Raw genomic sequence first — 25,234 nt, forward strand, 5'->3', positions numbered from 1 at the left:
TAGCAAAAGACAGAGGCAGATAATGTTGAGAATTTTTTTTTTTTTTGAGAATTCACATTAAACAGTTTGGTGAGTGGCATTGTAGAAGAAGTCCACAGATGATGTCTAAAAGTATGTTTTCTTTTCCTCAGACACACTCTGCAGCACATTTCAGCTCACAGCCCCTCCCTCACCATGTGAGGTTCAGATCCAGGGAACACACTAGTGGGGATTTACTTACACATGGGGATGCCATGTCTGCATTGTTTAGAAGTCCCACCAGATCTGCCTAGATGTACAACATACAGCTTGAGCTGAGCAAGTTCCCAAAATTTCCCATGAACACATGTTGAATCATCCCTGACATGCTTTATCCCAGCCTGCTGCTGCTTCACGTGGATAGCCACTCTCTCCTTAGGTCCACCCCCTGCAGCTCTGATTGCTTGGTTAGCATTCACAGGCTCGTCCTGACCGCTGCCCGCTGACCAATAGTACAAAGCCATTGCTCACCACCATAAGCACCAGACATTACCTGGTGTTAAAACAGCATTTTAAATGACAGTTAATAATGTGCTAGCACAATTTTTTTATATCAGTCTGTGAGATGCGCCCTGACACAGGTGATGTGGGATATTTAGGTGTCTGTGTGTTGTGTAAGTGTGTGTGTAGAGCTTACATGTCCACGTGTTAGCCATCATGACACCAGTGTGAGGAGACGTCTCACTCCGAGTGTTGTTAGCAGGTGCACTGTGATCAGTGGCACCGCAATATCACAGGAATCCAGCTGAGAGGTGACTCAGCAATAATACATAAGAGATGGCAGAGGTGTTATATAGAAAAGAGATGATATAAAGTGTTCAGTGGACAAAAATATATGTTTATTAAAGGAAGGAAAGAAGCAGCATAAACAACTCCAGTGGCCTAAAAATACCTGTCAAAATGTCTCGTCTTAACTCCAGGTGAGCCGTCCACATCCTGGCGACAACCCTCTGCTCCTCCTCTTCATGGTTGGTGGAGTCACACCATCAGAACTTCGTCTCATCAAAGAGACTGTTGCCACACACAGACCGGGGACCCAGGTGAGTCTGTGGCCTGTCGCTGTCAGGTGACGTTGCTCTTTCCCAGTTCTGCTTCCAGTCCAGTTCAATAATTGGGGAAATGTTTTGTTCAAACTACAAATGGCTTCACTGGTAAAATTAAATGAAACACATCATGTTTTAAAGCAGAATTGAGATCCATGCTAGCAAGCTTTACCTGCATGCTTTAACCTCAAGAATGAGCACTGAAATAACTTTTACCGTCATATCACTTAAAGTGATGCCATACAAAGTGATTAAACTTACAACTAAAAATATAGTTTCATTTAATTCAGAAACCTAATGCCTGAGCTCCATATTTTGCTTTATGTTGAACTGTTTATAGTAATATACACTGAATGGACACTTTATTAGTGGACGGGTTTGAGATGTTTTAACTTGAAAAGCTAACAAAATATATCAGAATATGGATACACTGTGGCTATAAAGGGATAGACATGGTCAGCAACAAGATAGTCTGCGGGATTTAAATAATTCTCAGTTGGCACTAAGGGGCACAGAGTATACCAAGAAAACATCCCCTACACCACTACACCATTGGATCCATGCTTTCATGTTGTTTATTCAAAATTCTGACTGTACAATCCTAGTTTCATGTTTTTAACTGACAGAAGTGCCACCTGGCGTGTTCTTCCGCTGCTGTGGCGTATCTGCTTCAGCATTCGACATGTCATACGTTTAGAGATCCTCTTCTGCACTCTGGCTATTTTCCTCTGACTTTAGGCATCAACCAGCCTTTTTTATGAAGAGAACTTTTGTTCACTGGATATTTTCTTCCTGCCAGATAATTCTCTGTAAACCCTAGAGATGGTTGTATGGGAAAATCGCAGCAGATAAGCAGTTTCTGAAATACTCAGGCCAGCCTGTCTGGCACCAGCAACCATATAATCACCTTTCTTCCCCATTGTGATGCTTAGTTTGAACTTCAGTAGGTTATCTTGGCCATCTCTATTTGCTTAAATGCTTTGAGTTGCTGCCATGCAATTGACTGTTTAGATATTTGTGTTAACATAGAGTTGAACAGGTGGGCCTGTTAAAGGAGCTAGTGAGTATATATTATGTTATATTATATTATAGCTATCCAAGCTTTGTTACCCTCTCCTGTGACAAAAGCCACTGGTGATATAAAAGATTATTAGAAATTTAACATTAACAGTATCAAGCAATCCTTAAGTTCCATACTCAGTAGTATCTGCTGAATTTCAAGCAAAGACTGACTGCATGAGCAAACCTAAGTACTGACCTACATAAACAGGTGGCTCTGATCAGGCATAAAGGTGAGCATGTCATCTGATCTTTACACCTTTTAATACACTAATTGCATACACAAGATGTTGAGTCTGTCTGCCTGTCTGTGTGTTTGGGTGGTTTGAGTGCTTATTGCATATGCAATCAACACTAACACACAAAACATGCAGATGATGCATTTCCTCTGGATGAGAGGAGTGCAAGAAATACGCGAGGGACATGAGGCTCGTCTTAATAAAAGGCTTCGAGAAAGAGGCCAGAGGCAATGAAAGGCTTGGCAAAGATCAAAGCCCCCCCATCTGTAATCAGAAGAACTGAATAAAGACCAGCTTATATAATAACCTGCAGGGCCACACGCACTCTAACCCTTACACAGAGATGTGCTCACACTTTATGTGATGTGTTTGGACCAGACATTCATGAGTATTTACACTGAAAACAAACAGCGACGTTTTGCTTTTGCACTTGGATGTAATTCTTCTGAAATACAGTCACTCTGCCACCACAAACAGCCACTGCTGTTCTAGGCAGTTAAGGGCGCAGAGTTAAGTCAACGCTGCTGCAAAGAAACAGGGCTTCTCTGTTATACAACATCAGAAGAGGTCTGCAGAACTATAGGAGTGCATACTTCAGCTAAAGCCGTTCAGCTGTGTACTTCTGTCATTTTAAAGTTACGTTTTTGAAAGCTGCATCTGAATCCAGAGCTGCGTAAGAGAAAACAACCACTGATCCAACATCCATTACACTACCAAACAAGAATTTGGACAGGCGCAAGGTAAAAATTATCAAAAAGCAGATATGGGTTAATGCAGTAAGCAAAAAGACAGACCTTAAAATGCCTTATATTGCACACTACTGGCAATCGCTTCATGGGGTTGTCACCCGTAATGGATTTCATTTAACAATGAGCCTTATCAGAACTTAGGTCATACACAATAAGCTCTCCCAATTTGGCAATCTATGTAAGCTGCAAAATGTCCCACCTCTCCCTCTGACGGTTTAGTGCCCTACATCACTACCTCCTGTTTAAACCTGTCCAGCCAGAGCATTATCATTCCCAGTGCGTAACATATCAACGATTTGTCGTGCCCCTAGGCGTCTCATAGTAACGCTAAATGTACCCTTCTACGTCCTTATGAAACGCTTGCGGCTTTCTATTACAGCCCTGAACCTAACCTTAACACATTTATAGATTCATGCAAACCCGCTCTCATGCCCCTTAACGTGTTGGGATGAGAACCTGTTGCTCCACCATCCTAGCATCCACCTGTATCCTCCCAGATGGGGGTTGCTTCATCAATTCCTAACTTCTATGTGTGTCTGAGCATAGACGCCACACTCTAACTGTATTCAGCTGTTCTGCTGTCAGTCATAGAAAACTCAGTTAAAGCAGTTATCATGAGAAACGCCCAAGAAAAGAAGACCAGGAGGCCGAGTTTATTTCTTATCATCTTTAAAGATCGACAATGACACCCAAGATTACGTATCAATGACGCATCAATGCTTTCCAGCATGTGAGTGGTATTTGCACCTTATCAGCCTCTGGGAGGAGATTGTGTTTCATGGTCCAACTGCTGTAAAACAGCTTCTCCACAACAACAACAACAACAACAGTCATCTTAGTCATCGCACACACACCTCATATCAACTGCATTTTTAACAGATATGCTGCAAAGTATTAAAGATCACAAAACACACAGGCTCACAAAGCAGTGTGATACTGTGTTGATGTTGAATTTTACTGAGCATATTTTACAATCTTATTGAGCTTCTTATTAACTGAAAAATGTGACGGGCAGCCAAGCAGCCAGCCATCCAAATTCACCCACAAGTAAAGCCTCACACGTGCTGCACAGCAACTGGATGCACTTGACATAATTCCTGCATTTTCTATTTCCATCTTTCGCATCCAAACCTGTGCCAAAGTTTACGTGAAAATAAATAAATAACGTTTCTGGATCGACGCTGTAACTCTATCCTGTGCTCATTCAGCTGTTGCCTAACTTTCAGTGCTTCTATTCTTTACATACAAAAACCTGCAAAATGATTTTATGAAGCTTTTTGTCAGTAACGTACTTATAAAGTAAAAGTTATGGCAGGATTGTATTCGTTCCCTATGTCTGAATGAACTTACTGAATTATTCCAGTCATATTTATTCTCCAAACTAAATGTATGGATAACTGCTGTCTTTGATTTAACATCACCCTTACAAAGACTTTAAAATGAAAAGATCAACTTTGGTTTGCGAGTCACCAACCAAAACATCATTTGTTTGACAGCTCAAAAAAAACCCCAAAAGAAGCCAAAACCTTCTGAGTACTACTACTTAACAAAATAACCCACCTACAACAGAAACTGATTCACGCAGCTCTTGGATTTCCACCTTGCGAATTTCTCAACATGTGCTTCATTTATAAGTGTCGGCTTGCACATGTTGACATCCTTTAACTCTGACGAGTGTGTTGTTCCCCACTCCAGGTGCTCGTTCTCTCCACCAGGTTACTAAGACCGACAGACATCCCCGAGCTGCTCTTCGGCACCCAGAGACTGGTACCTGATATCGGTGTGTAAAAACGGAAACGCAGGTGTTAACACGCGGATGAACACATGCACCTCGAACATCTAAACACTGAGGTGTGAAGAGGGCATGAGAAATTAAAATGGCGTGTCAACAGACGACATGCAAATGAAGCAACATTCCTGTTCTGTAAAAAGCCACCTCTCTAAGCGTGAGGCGTAAAATTCCATCAAATGTTAATATAAAGCAATAAAGTCACTTTTCAGACACCCATGTGTGATGTCTTTTATTTGCATATATACACAGGACACAAGAGGTCAAGTTAGCTGTTTAAAGCAGGTCTCTGTGTGTGAACCCATTAGAAGTGTTAACAATGGACAGCATGCTGTTGTGGCCGGAAGAATACACACTCTCTGTTAACATCATCCCCTCGCAAACATCATATGGTGACAAATAAGACCAGGATAATTAATAAAGCCTTTCACACTGCCTGCCAAGGCCGATAAATTGCTCACACTTAGACCTCACCTCCACCTTCCATCCCTCCCACTCTCCCGTCTCTCTTTGTTCTCTCCAACATGAATCATCACAGCTAAAGCTCAGAAATTCACCCACAACTGGGGCCGTTCTCGAATCTCCCTCATTTTGTCAAACACAGGTGTAATTCAGCAAATCCTCGTCTGGCAGGCTTGAACAGAATTCCCTGATTAGGTTCTGAATTGCCAGTAAACTGATGCAATTGGATGTTTTAATGGCAAACTGTTTTAATATAATTTTCACCTCATCTTTGGGACCGGTGCAGTTGTTCGAGGTCTCTAATGAAAACAAGGTCAGCTCTGAAAGAGGGGGAAAAAAAACCCATAAGGATTTGGCTGCAGTCACATCAGCAGCTTCATTCTTTAGTCAATACTTTTTGGGAGGTCAAGGACTGCACAGAGCTTTTAATTTTAAACAGCTCACAAGATCTGTGAAGCGGCTGTACAGTCATGCTTCCATTGTGTCCATGCTTTTCATCACTAGTCTGATATCTAAGCCTTTTTAAGAATTGCTGTATTCATGGGTCAGACTACCTTGTTCTGTGTGCGTCATCTGCTCCCAGTATGAATGCAGTTTATTAGTGTTACAGTCCCAAGGACATCAGTGACTCAGAAGTTCTATAATCTATTGTTTGTAAACTTTATTCCACACATGCAAAATGAATAATGCTCCAGAGACATTTTATTGGAAGTTCTTAATATTTTTATTATGAAAAAGAACTTGTAACAAATAAATAACAATAGGCCCTTTGGACTCTTTTTAATAAAGTGCATCAGTGATAATCACCAACACATGCTACATAGTGGCTGCTACCCCACAAGGATACTTCAACCCCCACCCTTCCCTCACTCATCAATCATGCACAATGATGCTTTTGTAAGTTGCAAAAAATAAACTGCAGATATTCAAATATGAGAGTGAACACACCGAGAGCTGCACTGAGACCCAGCTTAAGTGGCTGGTATAATAATGCCGGCGTTTAGCCTTGATGAAGTGGCAGTCTGAATAAAGAACAGCCACAACAGGCACAGTACAGCTAAAAATAAGCAGTCCTTCAGAGCTGTTGTTGCCAGGAGGGCTTTATGTACAATTTTTATATTCAGTTTTTAGTTCTCTCAGCTTCAATCGGCTGTTTCTGTCCTCAAAGGGAAATTTTCTCCCCCTGAACTGCTTCACCGCTGCTCTTTGCGTCATCTGACAGGACAGACTCCATCTCACCAAGACGCCATTTATCTCTGCAAAGATTCATCTGCCTCCTGCTATACTGTTCATATCACACCAGCTGAACTGGAGCAGGACTTCACTGGAGAAGCGTGAATCTTCCGTCCTCTTTTCCAACGTTTAGTACTTTCTGTGGCCACTCTCAACCACTTTCAGCTTGTAGCGCTCCTCACACTGAGGTGACAGTCCGGACTTTGGCAGACAGCGCCTGCTTGAAGCGCCTCTTCAGATCCTGCATATTGGGAGACTTTGGTCTGGGGATGAGGAGAGAGCGCCTCTTCTCTGTGACACCACTAGCAGAGGTGGGTGGGGAGCTAGAGGCAGGGGGTGGCTGCTTGGCTAGCTGGCAGCACAGCCTGTGGAAAGCCCCGTGTACCTGGTTGTAATCCTCACTGGCAGATACTTCATAGAAGGAGCAGCCCAGGTTTCCAGCCAGAATGGGACCCTGCTGGGAGTCGACTCGCCTCAGGTGCAACAGGTCTGCCTTATTGGCCAGCAGGATTACTGGGGGCATACTGGCACCGCTGCTGCGAACAACCAGCTGGTGCAACTGATCGATCAAATCAAAGCTGCTGCGGTCAGTCACAGAGTACACCAGCACCACAGCATCCGCCCACTGAATGGAGCAGGTCACATGGTCAGGTAGACTGATGCCATTATCTGTCATCTGGGGGGAAAAAAAAAAAAAAGAAAAAAAAAAAGACAATGATTAAAACACAACTTCCTCTGAAAAACATTTCCAGCATTCTTGTTCTGATGCACAAAATCAATCAAATTTCAGGAAAGATTAAATGTTCCTCATGTTATGAAACTGAGCTTTTGTAATGTCTGGAATGCCAGCTGAGGCAGACAAAAGCTATAGGATTACTCCTCCAGAAGAGAGAGGTGTGGGTGATTGAGAAGTCTGGATGTGGATCAGGGTATCATTTACTCTGGCCCCAGACATCCATTAGCTTAAATGGAAGATTAGACAGGCAAAACAAAGGGCTCTACTTCAGGAGGAAAACAGACATGCTCGGTTTTGGAGCAGTGCCTGAAGACGCTTAGATATTTTTTAACCAAACGGTTATTTTGTCCACTCTGTTACCCTCCAGTCAGCCCAGACAGATTATAATATGTCCCTTTCTGCTCACCTCGGCACCAGGAGTGTCCTGTACTTGGATGGTCACTTGCTCTCCATCCACCTGGACTTCTCTGGAGTAGAGATTACCTGCACATAGGAGGAACAAAACCTTTAGTACCCCACAAAATAACAATTAGCTCAATTTTAGCGTTTTCCATTCATAAAAATACAGATATTCAACTTACCAGCATTTCTCTCGTAGTCTCCGATGAAGCGTTTTGTTAGGAATCTCACCACGAGTGCTGAGGAGAAGCGAGAAAACAACATTAAACATATACGCCAGGGTATACGTTACCTACAATGCTTGCGTATTTTTTTTCCAGTTTCCTCTTACCTGTCTTCCCCACACCGCTGCCTCCTATAACGGCTATTTTAATGGCCCGGTTGGGGGCCGAGTATTCAGAAGCTGGATACTCCGCTATGGTTGTCATGTTCTGGATGAGGCGCATTGTTTTTGCCCGTCAGCTCAGTCAAAAAACGAAAAAACAATCCAAAGCAGAGACGAAACTATTTTCGAGTCCAAGTATAAAGCGAGCTTTTAAATAAAGTGAGTTTAGTAAATTCCGTTTTCCTCGCAAAGCGGTTCGGTGGTCAATTATTTTCTTCTTGTAAAAACCCGGAGGGAAAAGTCAAAACAGTCTTTAGAAGGAGAAGCTGCGAGTAAATGCTGGCGCAGAGGAGACCACGGAGTTTTTATAGCGCTCCAGAAGCGGCCACATCTGATTGGGTGTCGGTGATCCCCCCCTCCTCCTCTCCTCTCCTCGTGCGTCCCCGCCTACACGTGGATGTTCAAGCTATCCTCAAGCAGGAAAGCTTTTGCAACAGGTGAGACCTCTGTCTGGGTGTTCTGATAAAATACCCTTTGTTTTTGAACGGGGAAAGGTTGTCTGTCCTCTGCAGGTATGTCACTATGAATTACACAGATTTGGGAAAGAAAACGACATAAACAAAGCTTTAGCTGTGTGGTGAAATGTCTCCCCTAAATAAACAACAAATACCCCGCATGTATAAGAGCCATCGTTACCAGAAATCCTTGAAATTCAACCCACTACTTTTATTTATGTCTTAAATACGATTTTTATATCATATTTTATTTCCTATCCGGTTGTTCAGTGATGACGCGACGAATCCTACTTCCGGGTCTAAAGTAGTCTGCGTTTAATATGGCTTTTATGTTGTTAACATGTTTAATGCTATGTATTTTCTTCTATTTGATCTCAAAAAGCTCCTAAAACAGTCCGTGATCCCTGTTGACCTCCCTCGGCTTTTATTACCGCTAATCATTTATTTAAGCTCAGTTTTTAAAACCTTAGGATGTAACTACAGCCCAGCCCATGCAGCAGTATATGAATGACTAACTTTGTATTGTAGATGAATTATCTCAGTTGTTCTCCTGGCTGAAGTTTGGTCCTTTTACAGCATCCTGCCATGCGATTACATTTGTTTCTGACCACCGAGAAAACTCACGTTAACTTTTATCGAGTGGAAAAAAAGTTAGCTTGTTTATATTATGCTAACATAGCTGTGTCGCTAGCGGTCACGTAGCACATCATTATATACCAGCTAGCCAAACTTCAGTAACCCTACAAACGTCACTGCTGTTTAGTTTTCTGTCTTCATTTATGCTGGAAGTGATAAGAAAGCTGTATGTTTTAATTTGTTTCCAAAACCCCGCAGTCAGGACATGCTATATTGTATTTAGATAGAAGCTAGCGAGCTAACTCCCTGCTAACTTCTAACTCCGTTAAATGTCATAAATTCCGTTTTCATGGATGCCTGGATGTTAAACTCAATTGTTACACCTGGTAGAGCAGAACGCTGATCATTTTATTAAAGATGAAAGACTTTAGACAGTTTTTCAACTCTCAGTAATGCCATAGTGATCGTTTGATATATGGTATGGACCTGCAGCGGAGTTTAGACCCAGACACGGCTAGTGACGTCAGACTGAACAACCGGATTCTGTTGAATGCACACGTTGCTGTTCAACCTCCCAGCCTGTGTTGTGTTGCGTTGCAGCTGGTGACCTGTTAAGACATGCCCCTAAACTTGTCCACACAGGGGGTTAATGGCTGTTGATGTTGCATCAATACACCCCCTCCCACACATCATACACATTCACGCATACCTTACAGAAACTCATGCAAGCGTATGCGCTTCATCTCTGTCATTTTAGTGCCAGCTGTGCCACTAAAGGTACACATTTGTGCACAAGTTACATGACAAGTTCAATTTGAAGCTGCTCTCCATTGTGATTTAATCCATTTTAGCTTTTTTTTTGTCCCATTTTTCTTTTGCCTCCTGTCATACACCCCTCCCTTCCTCCTTCTCCCATCTTTCATTTATGCTCATGTGCTCTGAGGTATTTTGGCACCCAGTTCTCCTGCGCCGTGATTACGGTCTGGTATGTATTTTTGATAAGAGTGCTGATGACAGGCAGCTGCACTGAAATATGAAATTAGTGCCCATGATTCACAAGCAGGCATCGTTGCAAGGTGTACACACACACACAGCTGTTCATTTTAACCACATCACAGCCGATGTGGTGAACTCCACCCTGGCTGTGATGCTAGTGCCTGTTTTCTTGCTAATAGTGCATAAATACTGTATTTACATTTGATGGCGTGTATGCAGGATTTTCTGGAGTTCACCCCCACGGCTCAGTGCAGGGCTTTAGTTAAACATAAAGCCCAAGGTTTGACCTTTTTAAGTGAATGTTTTGAGTGAGGTGCAATTTCATAATTTTAGCCCACACACCAGCACATTTGTAGCGCAGAACAATTAAAAGCATCACTGGTGCTCTCTCCTCGACATCAGGGGAGAAGGCTAATGATGACAGATAATAAAACGAGGATGCTTGTGGGGGTGTTTTTATTTGTTAGCCTAATGGATAGCCAGGGTTCACTCTTTTGACACAATCAAAAATGGTGAGTGACTCACATCGGTAGGCAAAGCAGGTTGTTAACACGACTTTAAACTGTTTTGTGAATGATACATTGCACCATAACTCAGTCTGTATGAAAAGCATTTATCCCGACACGAAAGCACAGTGACTGCAGTAAAGTGCACTCTCTGTGTTGTTGTTCCTTTCTGCTTCTTAGAGGCAAATTAATGCCTTTAAGTGAAAGATATTTATAACTACAGCAAAGCAGTGGAGGGCCTGTTATAGGGATCAGGGTGTCACTCACATAGAGGTGACAATAGATGGTTATAAAGGGTAGAATGGGGCTAATCCTTTAGTTGTGGTGTGGGCAATTGTCAGAGAGGATTTGGGGTATTTATTGCAAACGGAGGAATGTGGAGTTAATTGGGAGGGGAGGGCAGTCAAAATCTGGAGGGGAGGAGGATGGTGTTTGCAGAAGGATGTCCTTGTTGACACAGAAGCGTGGACTGATTTCCCAAGGTGGCCTCGCCTTTTGCAGTAAAGCTGACAAGAGGCAGCCTTCACTTTGCCCGGGGCACGAGCCCACAAAAGAGGGTCATTTGGGATGTTAGAGAAGCACAGGCCAGGTTAAGAGGCTTTCCAGAGCCAAATCTTATAAGACAGTCATTTTGTAATGTCAGTGAATTGAAACACAGGGTTTAAAACTGGGATTCTTCAAATTTTATTAAATGAATGACAGTTTAGGGAGCCAGCTTATACCTGAAGGCTAGACAGGGGGGGGGGGGAATGCATTTCGTAAAAACAATAATGAATGTCTGTTTAGAGGATGGTGGTTTATTCTGTCAGCTATCAATTGTGTGTCAAGTTATAGTCTTTGAAACAGTGAGGTTGATGGCACATTTCTTGACACTAGCTGTATCGATCTGTATCGTGAAGGTTTAGTCTTCTCTATGACGGTTAGAAGACTGTAAACTAAAGGGAAAATTTTCCTTTTAATCTTGTTCTGTGTTATGATGTCATGTCATAACCCGAACTGTGGATGTACAAAACATATAATTAGAACAAAAAGTCTTTTGCGTGTTTAGGTGCCCCATAAAAATGGGTCAAAGTTGGGCTGTCTGCTATAACAGGCTATTCATTAATAACTAAAAACATAAGAAAATGCAGAAGGACAGTAACTCCAAGACTAGAAAAAGACAACCACCCAAAAAAACCACACTTTGCACGCTAAAAACCGTTAAAAACATCATCAAAACTGAGTGAACTCTGACCGTACCTTTAACTGAAGGCGCTGTTAGCTGCAGTGTACTAATGTGCAAAGCTTAAATTAATGCATCACATAGACAATCCTTCTGTTATTCATCTGTTAAAAATACCTCAAGATGCTTCTGCTAAGGCGGTTCTCAAACAACAAAAAGAATTGCGTTTGGGTTTGCAGCACCAAAAGTGTTGCAAAAATATTTGACTTTCATCACTTAAATCGTCCATTGGCCTGCTGTTTGCTTGGTTAGTAATTATTAACTTTATTTAATTTAGTGCCACAAGTTTCAGAAATACGTTCAAAGCTGTGTAATACAAAACAATACTCACTACTTCAAATTTAAACTCAGAAACAGAGTTATCTCTGAAAAGCACACATCTTTTCACTCTTCAGTTTATCAGCAACACATTTCCATTTCCACTGATGTATGGAAATTGAAATGGCCTGCCAGCACAAGCAGCTCTGAGCTGCTCAGTGGCAAAAAGGTTGTTTTTCTCTCATTGAAATGTAAACCTTCCAACGTGTTTCAGCATTTGCATTCCTCTGAATGGTAGCAGTCGTAGGGCGACGGCAGCAGTGGTTTTTTGCAGTTGTGTTTGCAATGGCACTGGCTTTCAATGACAATAGCTCCCTAACAGCACCATCACTACCGCCGCACACGCACATGGCACCTCCTCCCACTCGGGGAACGACAGCGCTTAGCTGTGAAAAAGAAGTTAGCAGTTTGCCCATTGCCAACCTTTTGGAAAGCACAATGTAAAATATTTAAATCTCGAGTGGCCATCTCTCATTCATGCCGCGCCTCATCTCTGGCTTTCACCGGTTGGATTCACATGCATATGTCAGTCACCAAATGGGGTGTGTGTGCCAACATGTTTTGAAGAGAAGAGAGAGGAAAAAACAGTAAGTGCTGCAGCAATAACAGAGCATAGGGGTGTTTTAGTCTGACATGCATGTGACTGTTAGATATTGGTATATAAGGTAAAAGACTTTAAGCTCAGGAATTATCCTGCTTCTCCTGATTTAGAAGCTGTTTAAAGTCTTTTTATTCTTGCATAACCTGTAAAGGAAATACAAATAAGAAAAATTACGTGGTCTTGTTTCTCTTTGCTATTTTAGGTAAAGACATCAGGAAAGTTTTGATCTGAGAAAGGCAGGTTTGGTTTAGTGTTTGCTTGTTTTGATGTAGATTTACCTGTGCATGGCTTAATCACATACAAATGGCCTTAAACACCAACTGTACAATAAAAAGTGCTGTCAGTGTCAAAATAAGGATTTTAAGGAAACCAATAAATCCAGAAAGTCACCATTTACCACAGTAATTAGATTTAATGCATCATCCTCTCCACCATTATTTAAAGTGTACAGTAAATAATGGTGTAATTAGACCACATAGTAGATAAACAGAGAGGAGAGTAGGAGAGAAGGTGGGTTTATTTATTTGCCTCTTTTTCATGAATCATGAGTGTTCGTGGGAACAAATATTCATTTATTTACAATGTAAGTTTCTGCAGAAACTGGGAAATGGCAATGAAATGAAACTCGTCTTTCTATTCAGGAGTATGACACACAAAGGGATGGGGACACAGCAGTGGACAGATCATGTTGGGACACAGCGTTCACTAGTTGAGATTTATGGTTTGGAGCCTCCGTTAGTAATTCAGACTTCCCCCCTGGGCCTTGTTTCTAGTCTAGCCTGGTTTACTGCCCAGGCAGTGAGGATCGGTCTCTGCGGTGGCTTAATAAAGACGAGCAGCTTCTCTGGGGGCTGAGTCAGGGCCAGGCCTCAAGTCCTGCTTCACATACTGGCAATTACACAAACGCAATGAGAAGTCCATGCATAGTACTGTGTGTTCCGTCTCATAATGTATCAGGGGTGGACTTGATTTGTGAGTGTGCGTGTGTGCGCGTGCTACAAAAAGGACTGAAATATGTGTTTCAGGTGTGATTCTGGCTCGAAACTCTGCCTTCTCTGATGTGACTCTTATCACAGTTCGTCTCTCTTCCTCACAGTGGGACACTGTGACCTGTTCAGCTCATCAGCTCGCAGGTAACAAGAGCTCAGTGATGAATAGGGAAAAGAAGATGTCACTCTGCACGTGCAGCCTGAATCGGGTGTAGATTATATGAATGTAAACACGAACGAGAGATGCACCATTTGCATGTTGAAAATAAGCGCCCAAATATTTGCTTTGATTATGTTCTCGGTCACGCAGACCTGTGTCCGACTTCTGTCAGCATCAGTATTCAATACTGATAACATTATGTGCTTAACCTAACTCTTGGGGGAAGAATGGATTTGAATGCAGGTAGATTAGACACCTGTGAACACAAATCTGATAGCATCAGTGCTTTCTTAAAAGCAAAGGAAAATACTGGATGGTAATCAGCTTGCTTTAAATTCCGTCTTGTCCTGTTTTCATTTAGGTTAAATATGATCACAGAAACTAAAGCAGGCAGGCCTTTTATGATGGCATGCTAAACTGGAAGCTATTAGTCATTTATCCAGTTTGAAAGTTGACAAAATAAACATGGTAAAGGTTTCTTTTTTTTTTCATTAGGTAAACTCTAAGGTGCTTCCTTAGCACGCTTAATTATTCCCCAGTGAAATAAATCTAGTCTCTGTTCCTTAAGTGTGTGTGCTCTGACTCAGAAGACCTTTACAGAGTCAGTGAGGTAGTTATGCATTTGACCTCACTTATGGGAACAAGTGTCTTCGTGTTGTTGTTAGGATTTGCGTTTAATTGCTAATGTTTGTGGTTTACCTGCTGCTTTTGCATCATTTTAAGCTTGACATTCGTATTCTTCATGGTGAAGTTTACAGGATGAGTTGATCTTCTTACCTTCACTGTCTGCCGGAAAACTCCCTCAGGCCGCGCACATGCAGACAGACCTTCCGGCACGTTCATTCACACAATATACGCTCATGACTCAACGCCCAGCTCTCATTCATAAGCACAAACACACCCACTCAGAAACCAGTGCTTCGGCGCATCCTCAGAAATTATGCAGCCCGCTCGCAGATGTCGTAGACAAAAAAATTAAAACGCTTCCAATTGAATATGCGTGTGTGACTCAGAGGCTGGCGGAGATGGGTCTCCCGGATTCTCAAGGTACCTCTGTGTGAAGCAGCTCTCCTTTGTGTGGGCATGTACCGGTAGGAGAGCATGTAAAACAACAGCTGCTGGTGTTTTTAGTGTGTGCGTTAGCGGAAGCGTATTGATGTTCTGACGCTGAAAACGTGAGAATCTCTCCACGTTTTGTCATCTCACGTGTAAACTGATGGGATGAAAAATATATGAAGGCAGGACACTTTTCACAAGTGTTTGTTGGTATTTATATTTCAAAGGTGATCCAGCGTGCTGTTTTCCACCTCTATATTTTGTTCTTGGGTTGTTTTGCGTGACTCACAGTTCACAATAATCCTTATTCGTCTTATATCGGGCCTTGGTGCAACCCCTTAGTTCAACCTCTTTCTGAAAAAGGTCATTTTATATACTCTCTCCTTTTAAGACCACCTTCCTTTTGAAAACATTTTCCTCTGAGCTCTTGCCCACCATAAACAGAAGGTATGGTGGGTGAAGCGTTGTGCTCACAGCTAGCGATGACTGTATTCAGACATCCTTTCTTCTTGTCATCATACAGAGTAAAGATGATTCTTTTAAAGTACCACTGCGTTTCACTTTCAGTAAAATCCTGCACACTTTTTTTTTAGCATCGCATTCTGTTTTCCTCCATGCGATGAACCAATTGTCTCTCTAACAAGCAGCTAATCATGAAGGCTCCACGAGTCTTCTGCTTCTCTCACCACAAACACTGCATGGATGCTGGTTAGTACACACTGTCTCCAACCCTAGCCTGACTTCTAGAAACACACTGTGACTCCTTCAGATACAAGGAGTGGTGTAGCTGGGCCATTAGGATGCCACAGAATGGGAAGAGGAAAAACAGTTAGACCAAACAGCCCTGGGCAATAATGCAGGATACGTGTCAGTGTTCTTGAAGGGTACACACTGTACTCAGCGTGAAAATTGGCACTAAGCTTAACGAAAAAAGAAAAAGATGTGCGTCAGATACTTCCTGAAGGAAGGAGTACTACAACATCATGTCCCATTATTAAACTACTGAATAGGCCTTCATACACAAAAAGCTGTGCCTTCCTATAAACATGCTTGAAAAAAATAACTTGCCTGATGTGTTACAGACTGATGGGTAGTGGATGCAGTGCAGCTCATTTCTGTGGCAGATTTTCTTCTGGTTTGAGGCATAGAAGAAAATCAAGGTGAGTGCGGTTATTTCTTTCTAAGGAAAGTTTTCATTCCAACGCATGAAAAAAAAGATGTTTTTCTGCAGCTGCATCAGAGAGGAGCTCAGCGTGCTGCAGAAAAGGAGATTCCTGCGCACTTAAATCAATTCACTGGAACTGAGTGGTGTTTACATCCTGCAAACCTCAGAGAAGGAATGTGTTTGCAAAAAATATGCACGTGTGTTAAAGGGTCTCTCCAATTTTTCAAAGAGGCCACAAAAATGTCAAATCCCTCCTTTCCCTTTCATCACAGCTGTTGGAGCATCAAAAGTTGCTAAGGTTTGATTTGAATTTTTGTAGTCAGGGCTGTCTTAAAACATGCTGCAAGTAGAATAAAACAGATAATCCTTGTGGTACTCAGTTACTGCGGCAGTGTTTGACTTAACATGAATTCGATTGCAGGTTGAGTCCCTTGGCATCAATATCTGGTTGGCCATTGTTTGCTTACTGTTTCTGTGTTTTTTCCAAAAACAAAAAAACCCCAATCTTTTCCCAAACCGAGCATTTCATAGTCCTTAAACCCAATTATGTAGATTTTTTTTTTGCCTATTCCAATCAGTAAAAGTATAAATCAAGCGAAGAAACTAAAGGAAAATGGAAATGAAAAGCTAAACAAGTGCAAAACACAGTTTCCTGTCTGACAAAGCTACAATCTATGCTTATCACCGCCCCTTCAACCTCCCAAAGGTGCTTTCACACAGGACATGGCACAAATTGTACACTGAAACACATCGTTTTTTATTTTTTAACACCACATGAATGGAAAAACACAAGCACAGCTAAAGAGCTCTTGCAGGCATCTTCATGCTCCAAGCAATTACACCTGCTGACTCAGTGAACTGAAAAGAAGCATTCAGGTTGCAGTACTCTAAGCAGAGGAGGCAAAATAGAGTAAAGGTCGATATTTGATGTCTAAATTAGCTGAATTACAGAATACGTGTGTGAGTTTGTATCAATGTCAGGGTAGGAAAAGTGTTTTTAAACATCTATTAAAGCTTTTGAGGTATTATCAAAAAAGACTGATGTCCCACGGGAAGTTTTGCATCGTGTCTCTCTCGAACAGTGACCTGAACACAGCACATGCAGCATCCTCTGAAGACTCTGATAGACCTATAGACTTTATAGGTCCATAATGGGCCACTGGGAAAAAAAACATACTGTACAGCTATCTGGCTAACCATTACTCTCTCACTAATGGAGTAGCTATCAAAATGTTATCTGAAGCCAGATCAGTTTTTGTTTAGTTTTCCTTGTGATATTTAGTCTATGTTGCACTGGGACTCGCTCATTGTTGACATTTGCACTGTAGGGAAATGGAAGAGAGGCAATGATGCTTAGATTTCAAGAATTTCATATAGAAATCGGTCACAAGACAACCGAGAGACTAGGAAAGTCTGATTTCTTAAGTTGTATTACTGTCCCTTCAAACATTGCTTGTAAATACATGAAAAAAATAGCACATGCTGTACTTTTAACTGACTGTATTTTTTGTGTGTTTCGTTTTTGTTTTTACATTTTCGAACGTCCTGGGAGGGGATCTGAAAGTCCCAAACATCTGTACATGCGTAAAGTCATTGTATTATTATGCCTTGTTACATCAAAATCCAAAACTTATGTTTAAGGGGAAAAAAAGATGAGGAAAAAGCAGAAGAAGGCTATAGTACTTTCACTAAGTGGACCTGCAGCTTTCAGAGCACCTGGCAGAATGATTTAATGCGGTTCACAGGACTGGAAAGTGGGTCAAGCTCGAGTGCTTTCTGCAGCATGCTCAGCTCACTGTAGACATCCAGTTATACAAACAGATCTATTGTTATTGACCATGATCAGGACAATGACTCACCCGTACATTAATGTGCTCGTGCGCAAACACAAGTATAGAAGCAGACCATATCTAGGGCTGCCTGAATTACATGGTTACAGTTAACAATTACTGCTTCCTGCCTTTTGTAATGAAAACAGTGCAGCTATTGCTTTGCTGTATCTGGCAGAAAGTTGCAGAGTAGAACAGGTGAATTTTTAGGTTCGCTGATGGTGACAGCAGTAAAAGGCTGTGGATGTTTTTGTGATAATCTAAAAGAACATTTTTGTTATTTGCATTTTCAGGATTCTGGTAAATGAAATGTGTTGTTTTAGTTTCTGTTCTGCTTAATGCACAACATTTTTTATTAGCTAGCGATGCCTGGAAACACAAGGAATTTGATTATAGAGTGATTATCCCCACAAACATGTAGAAGGAACGCAGGACGAAGAGCAGCAGTACAAGCAGAGCAGTTATAAGATGAAACAGATGAGCTAGAATGTTATCTAATTATCTTCTTTTACAAGAAGTTAATTAACTGGTTAAAACTCAAGTAAACATTTAGGTTTTCATTGATGGTTAAATGAGATGAACATTGTGCAGATATCAAATTAGGCTCACATGTTTGTTTTACATTTGAGGTCTTTTCACCTCTAATATTAAAGTGTCAACAGGGTGACTCCATGCTGCATGATTCAAATTTTAAGGCAATAATCAACCAATTAAAATGATATTTTTTGGAGTATATGCAGTTTGAGGTGTGTAAAACTACTTTTGATCTAGCCTTTATAGAGACTATAGATCAATCAATAATGAGGATATTAGCTCTAGTGTACTTTTACACCACTACACAGCTTTTTCATAGTATTTCTACACATTCAGTTGCTCATTACACAGAAAAAATATTACACGCCTGTGTGATAATACAGTGGCGAGCCTGTTGTGGTTCAGAGAGCGCATGAGCATGCCCTTCTCTTCTGTTTATAGTGGAGGGGGTAGTACATATAAACGAGAGATTTTTAGGAACAGTGTGTACGAAAAGCCAATGAACGTGCCAAAGCTTTCGTGCACAACTACCAATTCACCCCCCTTTGTTTTTGCTGTTCTCTCTGTTGTGGCCAAGTTCTTAATGTTTTTTTCTCCCTATCTCCCCTAATATAACACACGCAGGGTTTATTTTGTTAGGTTCAAGTGTTCCGAACGTGGAACGGGGAACGTAACTTGACCGGGATACAAACTCTAACGGGAGCTCGTGTCTGATTGGACAAAAATTAATCATAATAGAATTCAGTCACGCAGAGGATTTTCTTGCTGGATACAATATGAAGAACATCAGTTACCTTAAAGTCAAAGTGTTAATACTGCTGCACATGTTTTGAATACATCATAATCTTTCCCACCATGTTTTGTATTACTATAAAAAGGCGGTGCCACCTAATACATCTTCTTCCTATTTGCCAACTTTGAAATCTTTGTACTGAGAAGCCTAACAAGATAATAAATAAGAAAAAGGCTTCCTCATGCTTTTGAGACAGGACATAAGATCCAGAGCTCTGACATACAATAGAGCAAACACTATAACCTGCCTCTCCATTTCAGATGCCCTGCAGCTGCAGAAAGATACTAAAACCTGCTTTGTTTCTGCTTTCAATTCTGAACATGAAACCATCACAAAATAAAAGAAATAGTAGTCATCGATATGACGTGGCACTATCACTGTCACACAAGCTGAACGTCTAGCTCCTTATTTGATGGAGCAACATTTACTTGACATGTATAGCTAAACTGTTTGAATGCACACGGATAGTTTTGTTAATTACTAGTTTTTGGGGATGCAAGTGCAAATTGTGGCTTAAAACATGAGACAAGTTGAGATCAGAGCAAAAGTCTGTCACAAAACGCTTTTATTTTCACTTCAAATACTACAAGTGTATAAAGAAATGTCACACCAACTGAATCATTCTGAACATGCAAAATTTGTTTGTAAAAACTTGACTTATGACTCATCTGGTATTAGCAGTCATCATAACATAGTCAGTCCCCAGGAACAGATAGACACTGTGTCTCACATACAGTGGTTGGAGGAGGGGATTAAACTTTTCTACAACAATCTTAATAAACTGTTCCTAACCTTGATGTTTCAGAAGCCTGTGCCAATGCCAATGTGCCTAAACTGAAGGATTATTTCCTCGTGATGCATAATTCATTTTGCCTCTCTTTGTAGCAGCTAAACAACAGGAAGGTCATCAGTGCTTTTAGCGGCGGAGCCAGCCTCTTTTACTGGAAACTTTTTTTTTGAAACCCAACATTAAAATTTTTTTTTGGTGTGTTCGCTTGCCCAAACATTTAGCCCCACTTCTGGTCTCAAATGAGGCAAGCAGGGAAGGTTCTTTGAGGTTCATTTTCACAGACGTCCTGTCAGCTTCACCTAAACATGAAGAGGAAAACACTAGATGAGAGAGATTAAAACTCCAGATAAACGCAGATCGATTGATCCCCCCCTTTTCGGTTCACCTGAGACCTTCTGACGATACATGAGCTGTCCTGCAAAGCTTACAGAGATAGGAGATAAAACTGATTTGATCTCATCAGCAAGGCCGGGAATAGATCATCAGAGATGCAGAACAGGAGCTGGGTTTCATTGTAAATGCTTTTACAATGACCATATTTTTCTTGCTCTTATGGTTACTTACTGAGAACATAAAGAGCAGGAAAAATTACAATAAAAGCAGTATGAGTCATGGCATCTGCATCTGCTGTGGTCTCTGTCCTATTAATACTGACTGGACCAAAATAGAAAGCAAGTCTGGGAATGTTTTGTGTCAAGAGCCAGGAGCTTCAACCACATGTAACTGTTTCCCCACCCATCAAACATTTTTCACAGATAAACCATGAGAACATCAGTCAGCAAGATTCTGAGTAAGTACATGGTGCATACAAAACATCTGATCAACAATGTGGCTCTCCCATCCTCCTCAGCTCAAACTGCCCCCGTTATTCTGTTATTTGTTGTTCTGTTAACACTTTTATTCCTTTCTCCTTTTCCCATCCCTTTTGAAGTATGTCTGTCATAATTATTTGTTGTTTTCCTTTCTTTTTGTTCATATTGAAATGCTAAGGGGATAATTGCTGAGGGAATGTTTTGAAAGCACAAACAAAGCTGCTGATAAATGAGAGAGTCCCGAGGGCCCAGGACTCCTGAGGTGCCCTTACCTCATAATGCCCTCTCTCTTTTCCTCATTGTCAACTAATTGGCAGATAGAGAACCAAATAACTGGAAATTAAATGATAATTTACAGAATGTCACCTTGCAAAAGAATGCACAACATACGTTTTCAAAGTGTAAAGGATTATCTCTGAGGCCTCTCAGTTTCAGAAAGGATTCCTCTGAAGTCTAAAGAAATCTCTTTATGATATTATCAAGAGTTGGGGACTACTTTTTAAAGAAAAGGCCTGGATTGCAAACAGGCCATTTGAAATTTAAAAGAAGCAGAGGTTTAAAAGGCAAGCAGTGTTCCAGGAAAGATCCCAAGGGGATGCATCATGAAAACAGGATATATTATGTTACCATTTCCAAACTGATTTTGGATTGGTGAATTTGGTTAGCACTGGTGTCTCACAGTACATGGATTCTTGTTCAAACTCAGGCAGGGTCATCTATGCGGAGTTTACATGTTCCATATGTGCTTGTCTGGACTTTATTCAGGAGTGCTTTCTTCTTTTTTTTAAATAAAAAAATGAACAAATAAGTATTGCCAACTTGGAATATATCTATCTTGTAGGGGTGCAACGATACACAAAATTCACGGTTTGGTTCCGTTCGATACTTTGGTGTCACGGTTCGATATTTTTTCGATACAAAAAAATGTTCATGCTTTTTTAATTTGCCATTTATTAAAATTATAAATATATATTTTAACTTAGAAGTACAGTTTTTTTAATGTAATGTTGCTGAAACAACATAATAATAAAAAAAATCAATCAATCTGATCAAGAAATCACTCATCTTTGGAAAAGAGAGTTTATTACAGAGAAATGGCTCTTTCCAAAATAAAAGCTATACTATACGCTTCTTCTGGGCTATATTCTCAGCAGCATATTAAACATACCAGGAATCATGTGCTAAATGACTCGGGTAAAGTTTGTAGCATGCGTGCTTGTTGTTTTTGTCTGCTTCCACTTGTCTTTGCACTAGGATGATGTCGGCGTAAATGTGCAGTGATATTCGTTGTGTTCCCACTAGTGCTGTCAGCGTTAATCTCGTTAAAATGACATTAACGCCATAACGCAGCAAATCTCCGTTAACGAGTTACCGCGGATCGCCCCGTGCGTGGGGCTGGACGGCGTCAACACGTTAACGAGCTAACTGCGCTAACGCACTAGTTCCCACCAATGTAATTGAGCATTGCGTGGCACATCCGACATACTGTTTTACTTTTGTCCATCAGGGTCATGCTTCACATGAAAACCAAGATAGTTCCAAACGCCAGATCTGAATGAGGGTGGGGGAGGTTCAATTTCGGCTAGCGTTGAGGCAGTTGCCATGTTGCACCGAGCTTAGCTTCTGTCTTGCTAGCTTGCGCTGCGCTCAGTGGATCTGCACTCGACAGTGCAGCCTAGGCGGAGTAGTCGAACGCGGATCCACTTAGCGCTCAACACAGACAGCATCGTCAGAAGAAAAGTTTGTATTGTTCGATACATATGCGTACTGGTTCGAACAGTTCAATATCGATACGAGTATTGTTGCACCGCTACTATCTTGGCCCCAGAAGGATCCTACAATAAGGTTATTAATCTCAAGAGTTTCACTTCCTGGACAAATAAAACAAACTCAATGTGAATGCCATATATTTATGAAATTTGAATATTAATTTTCTTGTACACCTTGTTCGATGCTTTTTTTCGTATGTTTTCAAGTTGAACACAATATCTGTTGGGTAGAAATTCTTTAAATATGATCACATTCACCCAGGCTGTTTTTACTTGTTTTCAAGTTGTTAATGTTATGACATTTTGCGCAGAAAAAGAATGTTGCTTCAGATGCATTTTTACTACTGGAAGTATTTCATCTAATTTAAGCTGAATAGTTGAGCAGCACATGCAGGAGGTAGAATACATGACACCCATACGCTTACTGTAAGTTTACAAGACAATGACCTGCTTTGTTCACACATGGACTTAATTTGATATCTCAGTCTTTATGCTAGAGAGTTGGCAGGTTAAAATCCATTTACTGGCTGAACTAAGTGAGTCAGACATTTGGATTCCTAACTCTGCCCGGGAATGTGCAGTGCATATGTGAAAACAACTTTGCGTGTAAGGGCCTGTGACCTTGTCTTTTTGACCATAACTCAAGAATTCCTAAATTAATGACAATGGCAACATTTTCCAGAAATGTAAAACAGGATAAAATGATGAAGAAATTTGCAATTTTGACCAAGAGGTCAAAATTGTTGCATTGTAATATTACGTAAAAACACTTTTCACAGCCTTGAAATAAGGGAGACTGTGATCATATTTTATTTTGGATACTGAACTGGTGACAGTAATCTCTGCTGGCAGATCTCTATATAAGAGACAGGACAGACAAGGGTGTAAATTACAATACTGGAAAAATTGCGAAACAGCAATTCTAGTAACTGAACTCATACTTATATTGACTTTTCTGCTCCATTTGAGCAGTCAAAGCACTTTTAGAAATGTGAAGCTAGAGACTCCAGTAACCATAGTTAATTGTATTCCAGGGCCAGAACAGACAACACTGGAGACAATTTGATACTGCTGTCTAAAAGTAAGCATATATTCAGTGAGATTGCAAATCACAGTGAAAGTAATGACACCCATTTGCATCAATCGGAGGTCACTAAAATTAATATTGAGCCTCATGCCAGGAGTGACATGGTTAGCTACATGTTCTCCTTAAAATGCTGGGTGTCCAAAACATGATGTGGGCTTCATAGTCAAATGGAACCAGGAAGCAGAGGATGTAGGATGAATACGTTAGCTTAAATGAGTCATACTGACTGTCAGAATCCTCAAAGCTAAGGCCGAGGAGGAGGAGTGGCTGCAATCTTTCACTCCCTGTTATTGATCAACCAAAGACCCAGAAAACTCAAAAAACAGCTTTATTTGTTATCTATCATTCACCTCATAGTTTCTATCTGATTTCTCAGACTTTTTTTTTTTTATCTGAGTTAGTGCTCCGTTTTGATAAAATCATTATTATACATGATTTTAACACAGATATAGATGGTGAAAATGAAAGTCTCGACATAAATGTTATTTTTTTTAATTAGACTTAATTTACTTTTCTCAAAATTTAAATGATCGTGCAACTTCGCAATATTTTCTGACTCTTTATTTAGACGCTTTCTGTCCAATTAATCTTTCTGAGTTAACTTAATGTCTTCCTCTAAACCATCACTGTGACTTTTAACTGATCATTTCCAAAGGAACAGTTTATTTGAAGCATTTTAATCAGGATTTAAAATTCATCATAGCACAGAAACAGTACTAGTGAATGTTGTACATAATGATCTTCTTACGGCTTCTATATTGCACAAATATAAAGAACTCCCTTTATTCATTTGCACAATATCTCTAATATTTAGAAACAGTCTGTCTCAAATTGATGCTGAAAAGCTGGTCCATGCATTTATTGCTTCTAGGCTGCACTAACTTCAGCTATCAGGTCCCTCTTCTTTGGAAATGACAAACATGCTGTCTACTTTTAAGATTAAACTTAAAACTTTCCTTTTTGATAAAGTATATAGTAAAGGCTAGATCAGGTGACCCAGAACCATCACTAAGTTACGCTGCAATAGGTTTAGGCTGCTAAGGTACTTTTCTTGATGCAATGGGGATGTCTTCTTTACTCCCCGTGTGTTTATACACCAGTACTGTATGTAATCATTAGTAATTCATGAACTCTGGCTCCTTTCCACAGGACACAGCAGATGGCTGCTCCACCCTGACACTGGTCCTGCTGCAGGTTTCTTCCTGTTAAAATTGACCTTTTCCTTCTCACCGTTGCTTGATCATAGATACATATCTGATTGTTTGGGTTTTCTCTCTAATATTATAATGTCAAATTGCATTGAAATGGAATCAAATTCAGTGTCTTTACCCATTCATAATTTTCTTTCTATGCTTAAGTACTTTTAACTAACTCACACACTGGTGGATGCATCTGGGACAACTCGGGGTTCAGTAACTTGCTCAAGGATACTTGGACATGCAGACCAGATGAGGCAGGAATCAA

General features: G+C 40.8%; 2 protein-coding genes across 3 annotated transcripts in view; one reads left to right on the forward strand and one right to left on the reverse strand.

The window, feature by feature from the left end:
* The window catches only part of scfd2 (sec1 family domain containing 2), a 102,160-nt gene extending 97,048 nt beyond the window's left edge, over positions 1-5,112 (forward strand). The window contains exons 8-9 of the mRNA XM_082524017.1: positions 939-1,058; positions 4,804-5,112. Of these exons, the coding sequence (XP_082380143.1) occupies positions 939-1,058; positions 4,804-4,896 (213 nt within the window). The 3' untranslated portion in view covers positions 4,897-5,112. The remainder of the gene's footprint in view (positions 1-938; positions 1,059-4,803) is intronic.
* A 920-nt stretch (positions 5,113-6,032) lies between these two features.
* On the reverse strand, positions 6,033-9,687 carry rasl11b (RAS-like, family 11, member B). Of its 2 annotated transcripts, XM_082524022.1 has the most exons (5): positions 9,084-9,687; positions 8,059-8,632; positions 7,910-7,966; positions 7,735-7,811; positions 6,033-7,268 (listed from the first exon to the last, which is right to left on the reverse strand). In XM_082524022.1, the coding sequence occupies exons 2-5, from the start codon at positions 8,171-8,173 to the stop codon at positions 6,771-6,773; spliced, it is 747 nt and encodes a 248-aa protein (XP_082380148.1). In that variant the 5' UTR covers positions 8,174-8,632; positions 9,084-9,687; the 3' UTR covers positions 6,033-6,770. The 2 variants fall into 2 exon arrangements, with proteins under 2 accessions (XP_082380148.1, XP_082380147.1); XM_082524021.1 differs by lacking the exon at positions 9,084-9,687 and having other exon boundaries at positions 8,059-8,792.
* Between the last annotated feature and the right edge of the window lie 15,547 nt (positions 9,688-25,234).

The sequence above is a fragment of the Aulonocara stuartgranti genome (assembly GCF_965226115.1).
Source record: "Aulonocara stuartgranti genome assembly, chromosome: 23".
Taxonomy (NCBI): Eukaryota; Metazoa; Chordata; class Actinopteri; order Cichliformes; family Cichlidae; genus Aulonocara; species Aulonocara stuartgranti.

Coding starts and splice junctions, on each gene's coding strand:
- rasl11b (XM_082524022.1), bottom strand. CDS start 8,173: ATGCGCCTCATCCAGAACATGACAACCATAGCGGAGTATCCAGCTTCT. Junction 7,812..7,909: donor AGACTACGAGAGAAATGCTG/GTAAGTTGAATA, acceptor TCCTATGTGCAG/GTAATCTCTACTCCAGAGAA. Junction 7,269..7,734: donor AGGACACTCCTGGTGCCGAG/GTGAGCAGAAAG, acceptor TTTTCCCCCCAG/ATGACAGATAATGGCATCAG.